This window comes from Balaenoptera ricei, unplaced genomic scaffold (assembly GCF_028023285.1).
Source record: "Balaenoptera ricei isolate mBalRic1 unplaced genomic scaffold, mBalRic1.hap2 scaffold_528, whole genome shotgun sequence".
Taxonomy (NCBI): domain Eukaryota; kingdom Metazoa; phylum Chordata; class Mammalia; order Artiodactyla; family Balaenopteridae; genus Balaenoptera; species Balaenoptera ricei.
This window is the reverse complement of record NW_026777714.1, coordinates 109,092-127,738: the sequence shown is the minus strand read 5'-3', so window position 1 is coordinate 127,738 and position 18,647 is coordinate 109,092. Positions and strand designations below refer to the sequence as shown.

At 35.7% G+C, this 18,647-nt stretch overlaps 1 protein-coding gene across 1 annotated transcript; it reads right to left on the bottom strand.

The window, feature by feature from the left end:
- Window positions 1–1,019: 1,019 nt before the first annotated feature.
- LOC132358894 (sex comb on midleg-like protein 2) lies at window positions 1,020–18,377 on the bottom strand. Its single transcript, XM_059912151.1, has 8 exons — window positions 18,207–18,377; window positions 14,558–14,684; window positions 12,263–12,466; window positions 11,349–11,543; window positions 6,356–6,469; window positions 5,405–5,659; window positions 2,245–2,396; window positions 1,020–1,148 (listed from the first exon to the last, which is right to left on the bottom strand). Exons 1-8 carry the CDS (start codon window positions 18,360–18,362, stop codon window positions 1,020–1,022), a joined length of 1,332 nt encoding a protein of 443 aa, XP_059768134.1. The 5' UTR covers window positions 18,363–18,377.
- Window positions 18,378–18,647: the final 270 nt, after the last annotated feature.

Below are 18,647 nucleotides of genomic sequence, written 5' to 3'. Positions count from 1 at the left end.
TAAAAACATCCAACTATATAAATAGTTCACCATTACCTCTGTGGCAGTGCAAAGTGCCATATTAAATTCAAAAAGAACAGATTTACTTGTTTGAATACCTACAGGTATAGAATAATATATAAATATGGTATAGTATCCATATGAAGAATAAACACAGACAATAAAATATATATATTTTAAAAATTTGGGCACAGGTGTCCTCATATAGAGATATGAGAAATGAATGCCTAGTTAAATGTCTAAGCTTAGAGAAAATATGTAAAGTTTTGAAATAATAGGTATTTCACTGAAAAATTTTAATCAGACTCCATCCAAACCACCCTTGTAGTAGTATAATATCTCCTGCATAAAACAACCATTCTATCTTACAATTGTTCGAAATTTATCAAAAACTGGTAAGAACACTTTATGAAAGTTTATAAGCTTGTTTTTTTTCTTTAAATATGAACAAACACAACATACAGAGAAATAATAACGAAAGGAAAATAATTTATATGGCTATTCCCTTTCCGGAAATTGGTAGAACACGAACAGAACATTGCAGTAACAGACATAAAATATTTGAAAAAGAGGTGATATCTACAGTTGCATCTTTAAATTCTTTTCTAAGGAAAACTTCTCATGGATTTTATTAGAGAGCCTGTCAGTCCCTGATACTTTCCCCTTTGGGATGTAGCTGTTTTGGTTTTATATATGAACATTAATCAAAATCAACGGTGTTTCTCTGTTTCCTGCATTAAGTATATTTGTAAACTGTACAATTAAATAATAAACTGTAAAGTGTAAAATAATAATAAGACATAAAGGACTGCCAAGTTGAATATGCTAATACTAACATGTTAATGTGTTTTAAAGAAGTAGACTGGACTTGCAATGTAGTTCTGCAATTCTGGATATAACGTAGTTTTACAGGAACCGTCTACAAAACAAAAACTGCTACGAGAATAAAAATACTTTTAAATTAAAAAGTTATCAAGACAATTGAAAATTATGTCTAATCTAAACTTATACATTTTTTTTCAATTATATTTTCCTTCTTTAAGTTTTTCAATATAGTAACATAACTTTAAGGCTGGCCCCAACTTCAGCCCCATATACTTCATCATCACATCACTTTTGAGTAGTAGCAGAGCCTTCCCATCAATCTCCTACAGAGAGAAAGAAATTATAATTACTAATACTGATTTCATGTTTTGTCACGTTACGTACATATAAGAACATGCAAAATAGGGAGCAGCTGTACATTCTCAATATATATTCTCTGAATATGCATTTATTTCCTGAAAACTATTAAAAATATAACTTATATGTGAAGCATCATTTGCAAATTTCTAAATTCACTTCAAATTTTAAGAAAAAGGAAATTTAACCCAGTATCTTTGAAAAGTGGCCTTAGCATCAAACTCTGATTTTAAATACTATATGTTGAATAAAATACCACGTATTTATGACAAAGGGTAGAAAACTGTGAACTGTAGAAATGAATTTCAGACAGTCATTAACTTTCTTAGAAAGGCTGGGAATATGAGTATATCAGCATTAATGCAAACTGTAAATGTGCTATACAGTGTTGTCATTATGTTGAAAGCTATTCAGTTAGTTGTGTGAAGCTAATTAGATACGAAAACTTATTACCGATTTTCTTACAATGTCAAAAAGGAATACATAGATATTTGGTCATGAATTTGATTTATTAGAAAAGACTATAAACATTATTTAACAGACACAAGGCATCCTCCTAAAATTATTTCCTTAATGAAGCAATTTATGTCGTGGAAGCATATTATTTGGTTTTCATGAGTTCCTATTTAAAATAAAGCTGCACTTAATCTTTTACAGTTACTGGATTCATCGGGCATCATAACAAGGAAGACACCCTGTCACAGCTGTGGTCACCCCTCCTACTCACGGTCCTGGGGCCGAGCAGGGAGCAGGTGGGGAGGAGGATCCTTGTAACTGTTGTTACAAAGGAGAAGACACCTGAGAGCGGCCATGCCGAATCATCTTCTCTTGAGAACTTGAAGACTTGTAGTATTTTAGGTACTCGGGTACCCATTTAAAGCACAGATCCAGCCTCCACCCTTTAAGGCTCTAACTTTGGGCAAAGTAAACTTTCTCGCATATGGAAAAATCAGTTGATAGGGTTCCCCCACCATCCACACTAATCAGTATCCAACTGAAGGGCCTGCAGAGAGGTCATTCAAAGTCATTACGGCAGGAAAACCGGATCAAAAGATACACTACATGTTGCATGAAGAGGTCGGCGAGGGGGCCTGATATCTGAGGATCTTTATGTTTCATAAACTGTATCACTTCATCCACAGACCAGGTTGAAGGGTCCTTAGAGAAGCCTTGTTTCAGGACACTGGGGTCAGGTACAGCTATATAACTTGGAGCTTCAATGGGGGGAAAAAAGACAAATCGTACTTGACCTGATCATTATCCTGAAAGAAGAGATGTTAGGTAGGGAGTAATTGTCTCATTCCTGGAACCTTCTGTGAAGTACCCCGGCATGGACCCAGGACTCCAAGATAAAATCCAGGGAAAGCCTAGTAAAGATGACCTGAGGATGGCTACTCAAGAATGTCCCACCTGACCTCCCCCAAACAACAAAAGCAGCTTCGGAAGACACCTTGCAGTTCCAAAGATCATAAAAGAGACTGAGCAATCCGAGGCCACTTTGGCCACAGGAAAATACAGCAAAAGATCTGTTACTTGGGTTAAATTAGGTTAATCTAAGCTAACTTACTGCTTTCTTACTTTAAATATTTCAAAGAATTTCTCTCAATCTTTCTCCTCTTGATATCTCCAAATTAGGTTTATTTTACTAGCTAACTGCAATGGAAATCCCCAGAATTTACAGTTTGATCATTGCTTAAATTTATTCACTTTAATGTATGCAATATGGATGGTTTTTAGCATCACTCTATTCTTTAAATTCCTGTCTCTCAAGCCTGATATGCTTACCTGAATTTTGAAGAAAACAAGATTATTTTGTGCTTAGCTAGGTCAGAAGTAACTTTAACATTATACTGAATGCCTCTTTCAAGTTTCACTGCATAGTAAGAGATATTTTGGTTGAAGGTTTATATGTTTAAAAAAGAAGTAACTAAGACATGAAACAATTCAAGTGCTCATACCTCAAAAAGTTATAGCTGTGCCGTTCACTACGTTGTATTGAAATTTCTTTGTGTCCAGACAGGTATTCATTTACTCAACCAGAGTGCTTGACTCTCTAAAGTTAGTGTATGATAAGAGAAGTGGGTTTTGTAATTTGCTAGGAGGATTTGTTTCTCTAAACAAGGACCGTCAATACAAATTTAATATTTTTGTATGTGTGAATTAGCCAAAAGTGCACCTTTTCTTTCCTATCCTCTGGGCTCTGGCCATTTTATGGGTATTTTGAGTATTCACCCAGGGAAAGGGCAAAGAAAATCAGAAGATAAAAGAACTCACAATGGTAAATTTTACTTATTTTCTTTTTAAATAGCGTAACTTTGATATGAAATAAAAACTCTTTAGTAAAATCTATCCTACTTTCTACTTGTCAGAGATAAAAATGTTGGTCTACCAAGAAATGCTGCTGGGCTGTATCAACCCAAGTAAAAACGATGATGGTATAGACCATGCCATGCCTAAGGCATTCTAACAATCTAGACAGAAAAGTCTTCTCCTTTAACTCAAAACAGACTCAATTTAATACTTAAAAAACTACTGGCAAGGCTAACCATACCTCTAAATTAACTTATATTTGTGTGGGATTTTTGGTTTCTGTCATCAGAATCTGGTATAGTTATGTTTTGAATAACATATAACTACTTTTACGGATTACTACAAATAAACTATATGTAAAGATATGATTTCTGGTATAAAACTATAATTTTATATTAAAAATAAAACAGGGGTTTCCCTGGTGGCGCAGTGGTTAAGAATCCGCCTGTCAATGCAGGGGACATAGGTTCGAGCCCTGGTCCAGGAAGATCCCACATACCCCGGAGCAACTAAGCCCTTGCACCACAACTACTGAGCCTGCGCTCTAGAGCCCGCGAGCCACAACTACTGAGCCTACATGCCTAGAGCCCATGCTCCGCAACAAGAGAAGCCACCGCAATGAGAAGCCCGCGCACCGCAAGAAAGAGTAGCCCCCGCTCGCCGCAACCAGAGAAAGCCCGCGTGCAGCAACGAAGACCCAACACAGCCAAAAATAAAATAAATAAAATAAATAAATTTATTTTAAAAATTTAAAAAATAAAAAATTTAAAAAATAAAAATAAAACAACCGTGAGCTCATCTATTTCTAATCTATCATGGAAAATAATTTAATTGGGCCCACATCTTCCAAACAATCAGAGAAGGCTATGAACATTATTTTAGTGTTATTCAAATAATTACATGAAATAAAAAATTATGTGAAAAATAATCAAAGTCCAGTCATGCTCTTCTCCTTAATGGCTCTGTCTCATATACACTAGGAGATCAGAAGGCCTGTCTTCATAAACTCATATATTGTGAAAATATCTAAAAATTCAGGGTACATTACCCCTTTATAAAATGAACATCTATCTTCAGTCTCTCTACAAAAATCACTCCAAAACCAGAGACAATCTACACGGAGTAGGAGATGGGGGTGACGATATTAAATGTATCACAGCATGTGTACAGTGCAGTTGCCCATAGATAATATCCATTATGAAAGGCAGGGGAGTTAGTTGATTCCTACTTCCTTTACTCCTCAACCTTGCCTAGATGCCTATCTGGTGACAAAAGACAAAACACTTATTCCCCCCACCACAGCACCCTTAACCCTTTTAAAAGGGTACAGGATAGTAGCTATCTTTGCACATGGAAGGCTGCTCTGGCTCTTTCCAAATGAAGAGTAGGATACTGTCCTGTTTATACATATCATGTTCTCCTGGGGGGTCTGAGGGAACGACTGGGAGTGTGGAAAATGGGGAAATGGCTGCAGCAACAGGATGCCAGAGCCTAGATCTGGGAACCACACACAGGCTGGGGCCAGGAAAGGTCTCAATAGGGACAAGGAAGAGAGTACGTCAGAAAGAAGAGGGAGTGCATCCTTCCAGGCCTCAGAGTCATGCGAGGGTTGTGAGTCCAGGCAGTAACCAAGGAAATGATAAATTACAATGGATGGAAAAGCACTAAACTGCGAAGTCTCCATCAGAAACATGGTTGGTGATCCAGATTCCCAGAAATAGTTCTGTAATGCCATGAGGATTAGAGCATGTGTAGCAGCTTGGCCCTGAAAATGATGTGAAGGGGAGGACTCGACCTCCTCACTTTTGGCACTTTCTCCAATGCGATAAACTCTCAGGGGATGTTGTGGGGCATGGAAACCTTAAGGGGAAAGACAAACACACTGGCTGAGAATCACTGTTTTTGAATATACCTTCACTTTTCCTCTGCTTCTGGAATGTAACTTCATGGTGACCGCTCTTGGAAGATGATTTGGTCCCCACCAGTGTTGAACTCGAGGTGCATGGCACACTTTGAAAAACACTCCTGGAGACTGGAGTATGAGTGCTTACAGGACTTCTGCTGGCAGGATTCAAAGAACTTGCTGGATTTAGTGGTGAGTTCTTGGACTCTTCAGAAAGCATTTCCCCTTTGGGCATGCCATTTCCCTCAGCAGATAATACTTCTTCTACAAGAAAAAAAGACAAAGGCAATAAGAAAAAAGACAAAGGCAATTATCTTCAACAGACTTACAGCTCGAATACTATTAAAAGGTCAAAAATCCCCTAACTGCCAACAACAGTTCACTTAAGCCATACTATACTGAACCACAAACCTCTAACACAAAGCACATGGCCATCCCTTTCTTGGTGTTTATAGTAATGGACACTGTCCTGAAATCCAAATTGATTCTAATGACATCACCTATTTTTCTCATGGCAACTAACCCTTGCCAGTCTTGCCACCAAGACTATGAACACCTCACTAAAGCATTTATTTTTAGGAATGCAGTTCTTCACAACTCTTTGTTACAATATGATCACACAGTTGGTTTCTAACATTTGCTTACTCCTTGGGCACTTATTAAAACTTTCACTGGAGAAATGTACTAGGTTTTTCTATTCCTCTTTCTATCAGCTTTTAGCAATACAAAGCCAAATGGAAAATACGCCTATAACTGTTTTTCTTTAATCTAAGGAGAAATGACAACTGTGCACTTCTGAAGGGAATGAAGTGCTCAACAAAGCTGCCAAAGTAGCAGCCTAACTGCCAAACTGATTTGGGGGAATATACTCCCCTACTTCCAGCATCAACACTCAAGAGCATATAAGTGATAGAAGAGTGACTTTTCTCCCCAATCTTGCAACATGTAAATACTATTTACCTTCAGAGGCATGCACCTTTGTTTTGGGGAGCTTAGGAGAGAGAGGAGCAACATAAGGCAGAGGTTGCTGAGAAGGTCGTTTGGTGCTTTTCTTTTCTGTTGTATCTTCTTTTACTGTTTTCAAAAAAAGAAATGTCTGTTATAACTAATTAATATACTCAAGCGTTTTCATATCATCAGCATAAAACACTTTTGTTTCTAAATCATTTGCCTACTATAACTTCATCAATAATTTATCGATTATTTATGAACAAGATGTGTTCATTTCATCCTATTAAATATTTCAGTGATATTATATTCAAGGGTTAAAGGCATTATGTCTAGGCTTCATTTATTCTAGGGTCATCACATCTTTCTAACTCTCTCAGGCCAACAGTGAGGCAACCAATTGTAATGTGTCTAAAAAGACCTGGGAAAATCGCTCCCATGAGCAAGAAAAGTTAAGAATTCAGAGAAGTTAAAGAGAGGATAGGGTACAATGAACACTCCATTTTACAGGCAACAATCCTGGCCTAGGGGTACCCTTACAACAATTCTACTGCTTACTTATCATTCACCCAAATGCATTTCTTCCTAAAGGACCACACTTTAAGGCATAATCCTGAAAGTAAAGACATTTCAATTTATTAATTACACTATTACACTATATTAGACTACATTACACTACATTATCGATCGATATTTTGATTTAATCTCCAACTAAAAGGAAAAATAAAGTGCAATAGAAATCTATAAAGTAGGATAACAGACCTCCAGAGAGAAGAAAGACTGCAATGAGAAAGTACCAAAGTCAAACTTCATCTAGTTCAAAATGGCTGGGGGCCAGGCATGCCTCTCAAAGTCGTCTGATGAGCAATCTTTAGCCATCCAGTTACTGACTGATTACTAATGAGTCTAAGAGAGCTCTCACCATTTGATTTTATTTTTAATCATCAACTACAAAACCAACGGGCAAAACATACTTCAGTGAATGAGAGATATTTCTACAATTCGGACAGTTAAATTCTAAGAAGAGAAATAATTGACTTTTTTCATACCCATTTAATGATACAGAAAATTGGAGTACTAAAATATACAGTTTCTAAAGTTTTCTATACATATTTACCTCAGAATCATAGCAAGATCAGAAAAAGTCTTTACTTATCTTTTACTTGTAATATTATAATACTTTCTTTATGAAAAGTTTATGAAGCTGGTATATGGTCTACTATCTGGGGTTGATACAAACATAAAATTGATTCTTGACTTCTGCTTCTGGGTATCGTAGTGAGCTCAGGCATGAAATTGTTCCTGCAGAGATAACTAGAAAAAGCCAGATAATTTACAAAGTACTTCATAGAGAAGTCATCATAGAGAAGCAACTTCCAGGATGACTGATTAAGGACTTCAGAAAATCCACTCCTTCATAAAAATAATGACAGCACTGGCAAAGTTAACTTTTTCAAAATTCTGGACGTTAACTAAAGGATTACAACAACCCAAAAAGCATTTATTCAAGAAAAATGGCTGAATCTCAGAAAGAACAACAAATTCTGTGGCATTTTAGCTTCCCTAATATAATCCCATTCACCCCAGTTTTGCAGCAGCCTTGCAAACCAACAGCTTCGCAACTACAGTAGCTGTGAAAGCCAGCAGCCAGCCTAGCACTGGAGGGGGCACAAAGGATTTGGAACTCTCCAAAAGCTCCACCCCCAGAGAACTGTCACTATTTGATCAATCTTGCAGCTCACTGAAAACCTCTGATCTCTGGGCTTGTTTTATTTGACCTAAATCAGAGCCTGCTCTGTGTAAACAGCCCTATCCAAAGCACTGGTCAAAAACCAAACCAAAACCAAACCAAAAAACCCACAACAATGGCAATTGTTTAACACTGCAGCTCCCAGAGGTAGTATTACCAGTTGGGGCTGACAAGAAGCTGACCAAGAAGCTTAAAAGGAAAAACTGGAGAATGAGATGTCCATGAGGGGACTCTGAAAAGCACTGAGATATTCCTGGGAATCTAGAAGGCCATATGTATGTACATGGTTGTATGAATGCTCAGGAAAGACTTTAGAAGGCCCTAATCTTTCATTTTTTGCTGACCTTGAAGCCCTGCACAAAGCAGATTTGTAAACTGTCTCCTGGAATGTTCAAGGTAAGTCCCAACACACACTAAGAACCCCTTGGCAAAGGCCGGGAGACATACTGGTTCCAGGCACTTAAGAAAATCCCTGTCCAATTATTAGCTGACCACTAAGCTAAGTGAACAGACTTCAGTAGCCACATATAACAAAATTAGACCTGGAAAAGTCATTAAATTAGTCCAGGAGAGTCACTAAAAATCCAAACAGCACCAGCAACAACAACAGAGCCTAGGAAGGGGGAGGGAACCTAATTTTCAGAGTTGCTGCATTATATTACTTTTAAATTTCAATTAAAAAATTAGGAGACATGCAAAGAAGAGGAAAGTATGACCCATACACAGGGGGGAAAAAGTCAACAGAAACTGCCTCTGAGGAAGCCCAGACACTGGACTTACTAAGCAAAGATATCAAGTCAGTTATTTTATATATGTTTAAAGAACTTAAAAAAAAATCATGTCTAAAGAACTAAAGGAAAGTATAAGAACAATGTCTCACACTATCGATAAAGTGATAAAAATTATAAAAAGAACCAAATAGAAATTCAGGACTTGAAAAGTATAATAAATGAAATTTAAAAAAAAAAAAAAACCCTAGAGGGGCTCAACAGCAGATGTGAATTAGCAGAAGAAAGAATCACCAAATTTTTTAAGAGGTCAATTGAGATTATATAGTCTGAGGAACAGAAAAAAAAAAAGAGAGAGAGAGAGAGAAAAAAATGAACAGACTTCAGAGACCTGTGGGACACCATCAAGCATGCCACAATAAACATAATGGGAGAGTCCTGGAAGGAGAGGACAGAGAGAGTAAGGAGCAAAAAGACTATCTGAAGAAATAATGTCTAAAAGCTTCCCAACTTTAATGCAAAACATTAATCTGCATAATCCAAAAAGCACAAGAATCTCCAGTTATAAATGCAAAGATATCCACACCTAGAGTCAAACCACCAAAAGCAAAAGACAAAGAGAATCTTGAAATCAGCAAGAGAAAAGCAAATCATCACATACAAAGGAGCCTCAATAAGATTAGCAACTGACTTCTCATCAGAAACTACACAGGCTAGAAGGAAGTGGGATGGCATATTCAAAGCACTGAAACAAAAAGATGGTCAACCAAGAATTCTATATCTAGCAAAACTAATCTTTAAAAACTGAAGGAGAAAATAGGAAATTCTCCATAAAGAAAGACTGAGAGAATTCCTCACTTGTAGAGAGCTACCCTATAAGAGATACTAGAGAGACTCCTTCAAGTTGAAATGAAAATAGAGAATAACTTAAATCCACATTTAAAAAAAAAATAAACAGTACCAGTAAATATATTTGTGTTTATAACTCTTTTCTTCTCCTTTCTCATTTAAAAGACAACTACATAAAGCAATAATTATAGGGCTTCCCTGGTGGCGCAGTGGTTAAGAATCTACCTGCCAATGCAGGGGACACAGGTTCAAGCCCTGGTTCGGGAAGATCCCACATGCCGCGGAGCAGCTAAGCCCGTGCACCACAACTATTGAGCCTGCGCTCTAGAGCCCGCAAACCACAACTACTGGAGCCCGCAAGCCACAACTACTGAAGCCCACGTGCCTAGAGCCCGTGCTCCGCAACAAGAGAAGCCACTGCAATGAGAAGCCCATACACCACAACTAAGAGTAGCCCCCGCTCGCCGCAACTAGAGAAAGCCCACACGCAGAAACGAAGACCTGATGCAGCCAAAAATAATAAATAAATAAAATAAATAAATTTATTTTTTTTAAAAAGCCGTAATTATAAAACTGTATTTGGGAGCTTATAATGTATAAAATATAATTTGTATGACAATAATAGCACAAAGAAGTGGGCAGAAAACAAAACTATGCTGGAGCAAAGTTTTGGCATAACATTAAAATTAAGTTGGTATTAATCCAAACTGGATTGTTTTAAATTAAGATGTTAATTGTAATCCCCAAGGCAACTAACTAAGAAAATAACTCAAAAAAATAGTAAAAAGAACAAGGAAAATAAAATGGTACACAAGAAAACATCTACTTAAAACAAAAGAAGGCAGTGATGGAGGAAAAGACTAGCCCCACCCCCCCCAAAAAAAGAGAGACATAAAGAATGGTAGATGTAAGTCCTACCTTATCAGTAATTAAATTAAATGTACATGAAATAAACACTCCAGTAAAAAATTAGATTGGCAGAATGGATTTTTTTTTAAAGTTGTATTACAAACTTACTACACTTTAAATTCAAACACACAAATAGGTTGAAAGTACAAGGATGGGAAAAAATATACCATACAGACAGTACTTAAAAGAGGACTGAGGGGGCTTCCCTGGTGGCGCAGTGGTTAAGAATCCGCCTGCCAACGCAGGGGACACAGGTTCGAGTCCTGGTCCGGGAAGATCCCACATGCTGCGGAGCAACTAAGCCCGTGCGCCACAACTACTGAGCCCGCGCTCTGGAGCCCGCAAGCCACAACTACTGAAGCCTGCACGTCTAGAGTCCGTGCTCTGCAACAAGAGGAGCCACCACAATGAGAAGCCCGTGCACCACAACGAAGAGTAGCCCCCGATCGCCACAACTAGAGAAAGCCCATGCGTAGCAACGAAGCTCCAACGCCGCCAAAAATAAATAAATACATAAATAAATTTTAAAAAACAAAGAAACCCCACAATGATACACCTTTCAGGTTTTGATTCTCAAGTTAATTATGAATTCAATAAGAAATTACTTTTCCACTTTGAATGAACAAAAACTATATATTATACATGTCTAATTAGTTCACTGTGGCTAAAAGGTTTACTTTGAGGAAGACACAGGAAAAACTGAATTATATAAGATTCTCAAGTTAATGTAGACTCTAATATAAAATAGAAGCACAGTATAAAATTTTACATTTTCTCTTATCTGATTTATTTTGATCATGCTCTGCAGGACTATGACCATTACCTCTGTAAGAGCTAAAAGGCTGGCTACTCAAAAGGTTATCACACTGCAGGCTGTGGCACAAGGTCTCAAGAAAGCGAAGAGCAAATGATGCACTGTTCACTGGAGGGAGCTGGATGGAATGAGTTTCCCCATCAAAGGAGGCTATTATAGGGAAGAAAAGATGTCAGAGTTACATCACAGAAAGATGAGAACCACATCAACAAAAATAAAAGCCATCAATTTAGGAAATGTATTATAAATCTAATGTGTGGTTTTTGTAATTTATAAAGGAATAATCTTAAATTATAAAAGTTCCTCTCATTCAAACACAATAGTCTGAACTAGTAAAAGCATTCTCATTTAAAAATATTCATAAAGTAAACAACAACAACAGAAACCCACTGATGTACAATAGTTCCTGCTCTTCCAAACATTCCATGGGTACAAATGCAGTATCTGATCATACAATCATGAAAGCCATGTGTATCTTACCTCTTACTCACTTCTTGAATCACATTTTTATTTAGAGATTCTTACAGATTAGTCTGTTTTCTAAAAAAATTAAAATATATTAAGCTCACTTTATCTATAGTGAGCTTAATATAGCAGGTAAAAGGAAAAATCTGTACCTCTTACCTCAATATACAGCATTACTCTGACATTATTTGTCTATATTGAAAGTTAAACTTTCCAAACCAGGGTTAAAAGTCTATAAACATATAATTATTATACATATTCTATTACATTAATATAATATTCAAATATTATAGTTAACAGAATATAAATTTATAAAATAATCTATGTATTATAAAATCCTTGCCTTCTTGAAACCTACAAACAAATTAGGGAATAAAACCTCATAAAGGATTAGATGAGCATACCGGTTATCACTTCTCCTCCACGATGATCTGGCTTAAGGAATCCAAAAACAGTCTTACTTTGAATGGCACAATCCACGCAGGCCTGCACCGTCCGCCGGAGCACCACATTGACAGGGCCTGGGCCAAAGCGGTTGGGCAGCTGCTGGATTTTCGTCTGATCCAGGTGAGGGCCACAGTTTCCATGTTTGTTTACATAGACACAGACTTGATGAAAAATGTGTATTATATAGATATAACAAACAATGAGATTGGTTAGAAGGAACATAAACACTACATAATCAATCACTATATATCCCATTAGCCACGCTTCACTCAAAGAGAACCTAAACATAGTTACTATCGGTGATCCTTTCTGCTACCTAAAAATATATATGTAAATATATTTTCACATTTTGTAAATATATTAAATCTAGAAATAAATAATCCAAATGCTTATTCCATTTTCTAGAATTCTGCCCAAACTGATTATAATAAAAACAATACAAGTTTTAGTAGCATCACAAAACAATTCTTCACACATTCTCAGATTATATAAAATGGCTTAAAGACAAGAATATTTTCACTTTTTAACAGTAATCACACTATAAGAATTTTCTTTCAAAACTGGTCATATTAGCACACTCCTTTTGGACTGAATTTATTTTAAATCAACAATATTGCACTCTCATTATATAGTATTTTCTAAAGTAACCAAATAATTTCAGATATGTGTCACAGTAAGTTCTAATGACCTAGAGAAATTTTTTTCATTAATTTTTAAGAAAATAAAAATGTTCTTTATATACATGCTGAGGTTCACGGACGAAAATTTTAAAAATAAATGCTTTCCTTCGTATAATAAAAGCATTTAGAATTTAGAAGCAAATAATCTATAATCACAATCAGTCAAGTTTCTATAATTTTTCTTCACTGAGTATCAACAAATACAAATTAACACACAACGTAATATGATTATTAACAAACAGAAAATATATTGTCCCCCTAAATCAAGAGGCACATTATTTTTATCCACTACTCAATATATTGCAAAATTTTCATGTATACAGTCTATATTTAGTACAATAAAAACCCATTAATCTCACTTTCACTATGTTGAAATATATAATTAAGCTTTGTGGCAATAGCCAGAGGAAGGATGGACTCTGTCACAGAAATGAAACACCTATTAAAAACTTAACCTGAGGTGCTGATGGCATGGACAAAGTTCTACTGAACACAAGTGAGCTAAACAAGGATTTCAATGTTTATACTCGTTTAGCTAGGCTCCCCTCCTAATGGACTAAAAATCAGAAATAATAAAGAGACAAAATGAGGTATGTTACGGGCTTCCCCGGTGGTGCAGTGGTTAAGAATCCACCTGCCAATGCAGGGGACACGGGTTCGAGCCCTGGTCTGGGAAGATCCCACATGCCGCGGAGCAACTAAGCCCATGCACCACAGCTACTGAGCCTGCACTCTGGAGCCCGTGCTCCACAACAAGAGAAGAAACCACTGCAACGAGAAGCCTGTGCACCGCAACAAAGAGTAGCCCCCGCTCGCCAAAACTAGAGAAAACCCACGCGCAGCAACAAAGACCCAACACAGCCAAAAAAAAAAAGGGGGGGGGTATGTTACAATAATCATTTTTAAAGTGATTTCTATTTCAAAAAATTAAATTAAATTATAATTTCTTTTTAATAAGAAAAGAAAAATTGAGGGGAAAAGTCCAAGGAACAGAAGAATGTAAGAGAGATAATTAAGGGTCTAGGAGAGGGAGCAAAAAAACTTGCTTTAAAAAACAGGAAAGGAATAAGGAAATTTGCAGGAAATGACAAATAAAAGGGACTGATTAGTTTGGGTGTCTGTCATTTCACACTCTTCACATAGCAAAGAACAATTTAAAGTCATCATGCCCCCTGACAGGCAAGGATCTGTGAAAATTTTATAAGGCATTAAAATAAGGTTTGAGGTACCTTAAAAATACATGAAAAACAAAAAAGACAAATTGTGAAATGAGATAATGGGAAAACAAGAATAGATTTGACAATAATGTAAATTTTATAAATCTTACCAAGAGGGATAAAATATCTTAAGGGTGTTGAATTTTCAAGTGACTTATGTATTTAAACAGATTGTTTTTCCTTGACATCAAAATGAACAATCAGAATTTCAAAATATTTTAATATGAAAAATGCTAAAAGAAATGTTTACTATCATCTTTTTTCCCTCTTATTTTATTTCCAAGACTTCAAAGACACTGAAAATAATACAACAAAAGATAACTAATTTTATACTCTTTTAAAAATATTAATTTACCTGTAGACATCACTATTTTAGATGACCCAGCAACAGCATCCTTATCATATGAAGCACCACGACGTCCTCTGGTCAGTGTACTGAGAGGAGCTGAAGATGTGGAACATACAACAGGAATACATTTTTCCTGTTAAAAAAAAAATTCCTAGATAAGGAGGTCATAAAATTATTGGCATCACTGGTTCACAAATGATCAGTTGTCTGAAGTCCTCTGGGTTGGAAATCTCTGTGTCACAAACTGCAGTACTTTTCAAACTGTGCTCCTAAGAGGGGCCCATAAGCTGGTCAGGTAGGAGAGGAAGAGACCAAGAGGCTGGGATTCCCAATGCTACCCCCTGTTCCAACTAGTCACACTTTAGCCAAAATAATTCACTCTGTAAAACTTGTTTTATTTTTTATTTTTTTTGAGGTTCCCAGTAAGTTTTTTACACTGCTAAAGTAGTTTGGAAATCTAATCCAGCAATCCATCAGATGAGGGTGGGGGACCTCAACAAGGCAGAGGACAAAGTTTGTCTTCAGAAAGCAGTCACTCATCTGGGTTTTACCATATCTAGCCTGCATTCCTCCATATTACATACGATAATTTTGACAAAATTGTAAGTGGCTTGCTAAAGTCCATACAAAATTATGCCTATTGTATGTAAGAACCAAATGTCTTCTGGGTATTGTTAACATCACTAGTGTTTTGTTTATTTTACATCAACTCTTGGGGTTTTCTAGGAGCTATCTTCAAACACAACTCTTCAGTATCAGAGAAGGGGATCTTGTGCCTAGAAAAGGTAATAATAGAAGATATTTTAAAAGGCAGGGAAAAAGGAGAAAAAAACAAACACTCTGTTGTCGGATTTTTCTTTATTTGTTTAAATTAGTGACTGTCATTTGGGTTCACAGTACCTTAGTAAATTATTTTGAAAATACTAAATTACAATTATTGTGTCAATATATTCCCGTTCTTTCAGTATTTTAAAAATCTAACATCTAAACCCTTTGACTTATGACATACCAAAATAGTGTGTTTGCACTAACAATGTAAATTGAATAGTTATTTGGAAAATATGCTTCCATACTTCCATACTTCTAGAATGCTTAAGGAAGGGAAGAAAATAATTGACAAAGGAGAGTACAGCAAGAACAATTCCTACTCTAGTTCAAAGAGTTGAATCTTCATCTTTTTATGATGAAATAATGAAGCTAAAAAAGATGAAGGTGAATTGAAATGCTTCTTTTGCAACAAAAAAGTTTATTATCAAAAAAATTACATTATCTTTCCCTTGCCCCTCCTCACCACCATACAACAATATTTTCAAAAAGATTTCTTTAAAATTGTCAAATCAGCATTGGAATTATTTGAAAGTAAAAGAATGAAGAGAAACTTTCTGGAGTTATCATATCTTGACCATATACCAGCTAATCACAAAGACTTTTTTCAGCAACTGGAAAATATGTACTAAATATATGCATCAATGACACCCTTGATACATTTTAATTTTTAAAATGCATTTAAAATAAATGATTTGCCTTTAAATTTCATTAACTTTCCTTAAGTTTATACAGTTTATTTTTAAAAAATATTTATTTATTTATGTGGTTGCACCGGGTCTTAGTTGCGGCAGGAGGGCTCCTTAGTTGTGGCTTTCCAGCTCCTTAGTTGTGGCAGGCGGGCTCCTTTAGTTGCGGCTCGAGGGCTCCTTAGTTGTGGCATGCGAACTCTTAGTTGCGGCATGCATGTGGGATCTAGCTCCCTGACCAGGGATTGAACCCAGGCCCCCTGCATCGGGAGTGCGGAGACTTAACTACTGCGCCACCAGGGAAGTCCCCTTATATAATTTATTTTTAATTTAAAAAATGTCAGCTGCTAAGAATTTACATTAGAATAATCTGCTTATTTGATTTTTTCAATATTTATGATTTTATATTTGAAAAATATTCAGTTTTATTGACTTTTCATTTTTATTTTATAAATTTTGAATGCCTTTTAAAATAAAATACCAATATTAATGTAAGTTTTTTAAATCAAAATGGTATTGTCATTTTGCTCCATACTGCAAACATTAGTTGTAACAAAATAGAAACGTTATATATATTGATATCAGGTGGCTGAACTCAGAAATGTTTAAGGTAATACTGCTGAAATTTAATTCAGTTCTAACAGATCTAGAGAGATTCTATGTCTTTATATTTAGAGTGTATTTCTTGTAGACAGGATGTATTTGGATCTTTTAAAAAATCCATTTTGATAATCTCTGTCTTCTAACTGAAAAGTTTAGTTTACTAATTTTTAAAGTAATTACTAATAAGTTTGGGTCTGGGTCTACCATTTATTATTTGTTTTCTGTTTGTTTCCTCTGTGTTTTGTTCCTCTGTCTTACTTTCCTCTTTTTTGTTGTTGTTGATTACTTGAATAGTCCTTAGAATTCCATTTTAATTTTCCTATTGGCTTTTTAGCTATATTTCTTTGCATTTGTATTTTTACAATATGCTCTGGGAGTTTCAATGTACAATCCACATAAAGTTAATATTGTACTACTTAACAGAAAATGTTGAAACCTTGCAATGCTACAAATCCATATCCCCCACCCCTAAGCCTTTATACTATAATTTTTTTATGTATTATATCTATGTATGCTATAAACCCCACAAGACTGTATTGTATTATAATCATTGCTTTAAATAGTCCTATTTTTATAAAGAAATTAAGAGGAAAAAAGCAAAAAGAAAGTCATTAGTGTTTGCCTAGAGATAACTTCCTTCAGCATTTCTTATAGTGTTTTTCTGCCAGTGATGAATTTTTTGTATGCTTTTACCTGAAAACGTCTTTAGTTCTTCATTCTTGAAGAGTATGTTTGCTGAATATAGAATTTCGTATAACACCCCTCCTCCTATGTGTATTCCCCCCAACCACAGTCTGTCTGCTTCCATTCATTCTCCAGTGTCTTCGGGTAGCTGCTTTGTCTATTATTTCCAGGTTTTAGAGTTGTTTTCTTTGGGGGAGAGTCAGCTAGGTAGGATGTGACTTTAGCATCACTGAATTTATCACACTGATTTCCCCCTCACCCCCATTTTACTGAGGTATAATCTATGTACAGTAAAATTCACTTCGCATTGATTTTTAAAGTATACGGAGTTTTAAATAAACTGGCTCGAACATAAATACACCCATGCGGTATTTTCAATGTGGTTTTGAAGAGGTCGAACACTATTCAGTTTTAAATTTATCCAAGAAAAGAAATAACAATCTTGATTGTTACACAGGCCTTAAAAAGCCTTATATACTTTTTTTTTAAATTTTAATTAGGTATAGTTGATTGACAATGTTGTGTTTAATTTCTGCTGTATAGCAAAGTGACTCAGTTATATATCCTTTTTCATATTCCTTTCCATTATGGTTTATCACAGGATATTGAATATAGTTCCCTGTGCTATACAGTAGGTCCTTGTTGTTTATCCATCCTATATATAGTTTACATCTGCTAGTCCCGAACTCCCAATCCTTCCCTTCCCCTCCCTGCTCCACCTTGTAAAAAGCCTTATATACTCTTGGTACATTCCTAAAAGGCATCATAACACTCTTAGTAAGTCCTAAACTGTATGTTTAATAACAAGGCACTACGGAGACCTGTAATACAAATTCGTAGGAGATACAACTAACCTTTCTTCCTGAGTTTGGGCCTTTTTTCTTTGGTGTGATATTTTTAACAGTACTCCCCTTCTTGGGGACTGAAGTAGGTGCAGGTGGTTTAATCCGACTTGATTTCCTGATCTGCTGTGTTGGTAATATTACAGCAGTTTTCTGTGGAGACTTCATTGAACACTGGGTTACTTTGGAAGAATGTGTTTTTGCTATATTCTTTGTAATAGGAACTGAGGGAAAAAACACACAACACAAAAATACAATTAAAATAAATGACATAATTAAGGTATTTTCTTCTTATGATTCAGAAGAAATTTAACTCAATCTTTAAAAATATTCCAAAGGTCATTCACTGAAAACCACTTAAAATAAAGGTACCATTTAAAATCACGTTTTAGGTATTTAAGATTTCAGGTTATCAGGAAATAGTCTGATTCTCCAGAAAAAATAAAGAGGCTT

Coding starts and splice junctions, on each gene's coding strand:
- LOC132358894 (XM_059912151.1), bottom strand. CDS start 18,362: ATGAAGTCTCCACAGAAAACTGCTGTAATATTACCAACACAGCAGATC. Junction 12,467..14,557: donor TAAAATAGTGATGTCTACAG/GTAAATTAATAT, acceptor TTTTTCATCAAG/TCTGTGTCTATGTAAACAAA. Junction 1,149..2,244: donor CCGACCTCTTCATGCAACAT/GTAGTGTATCTT, acceptor TTCTCTCTGTAG/GAGATTGATGGGAAGGCTCT.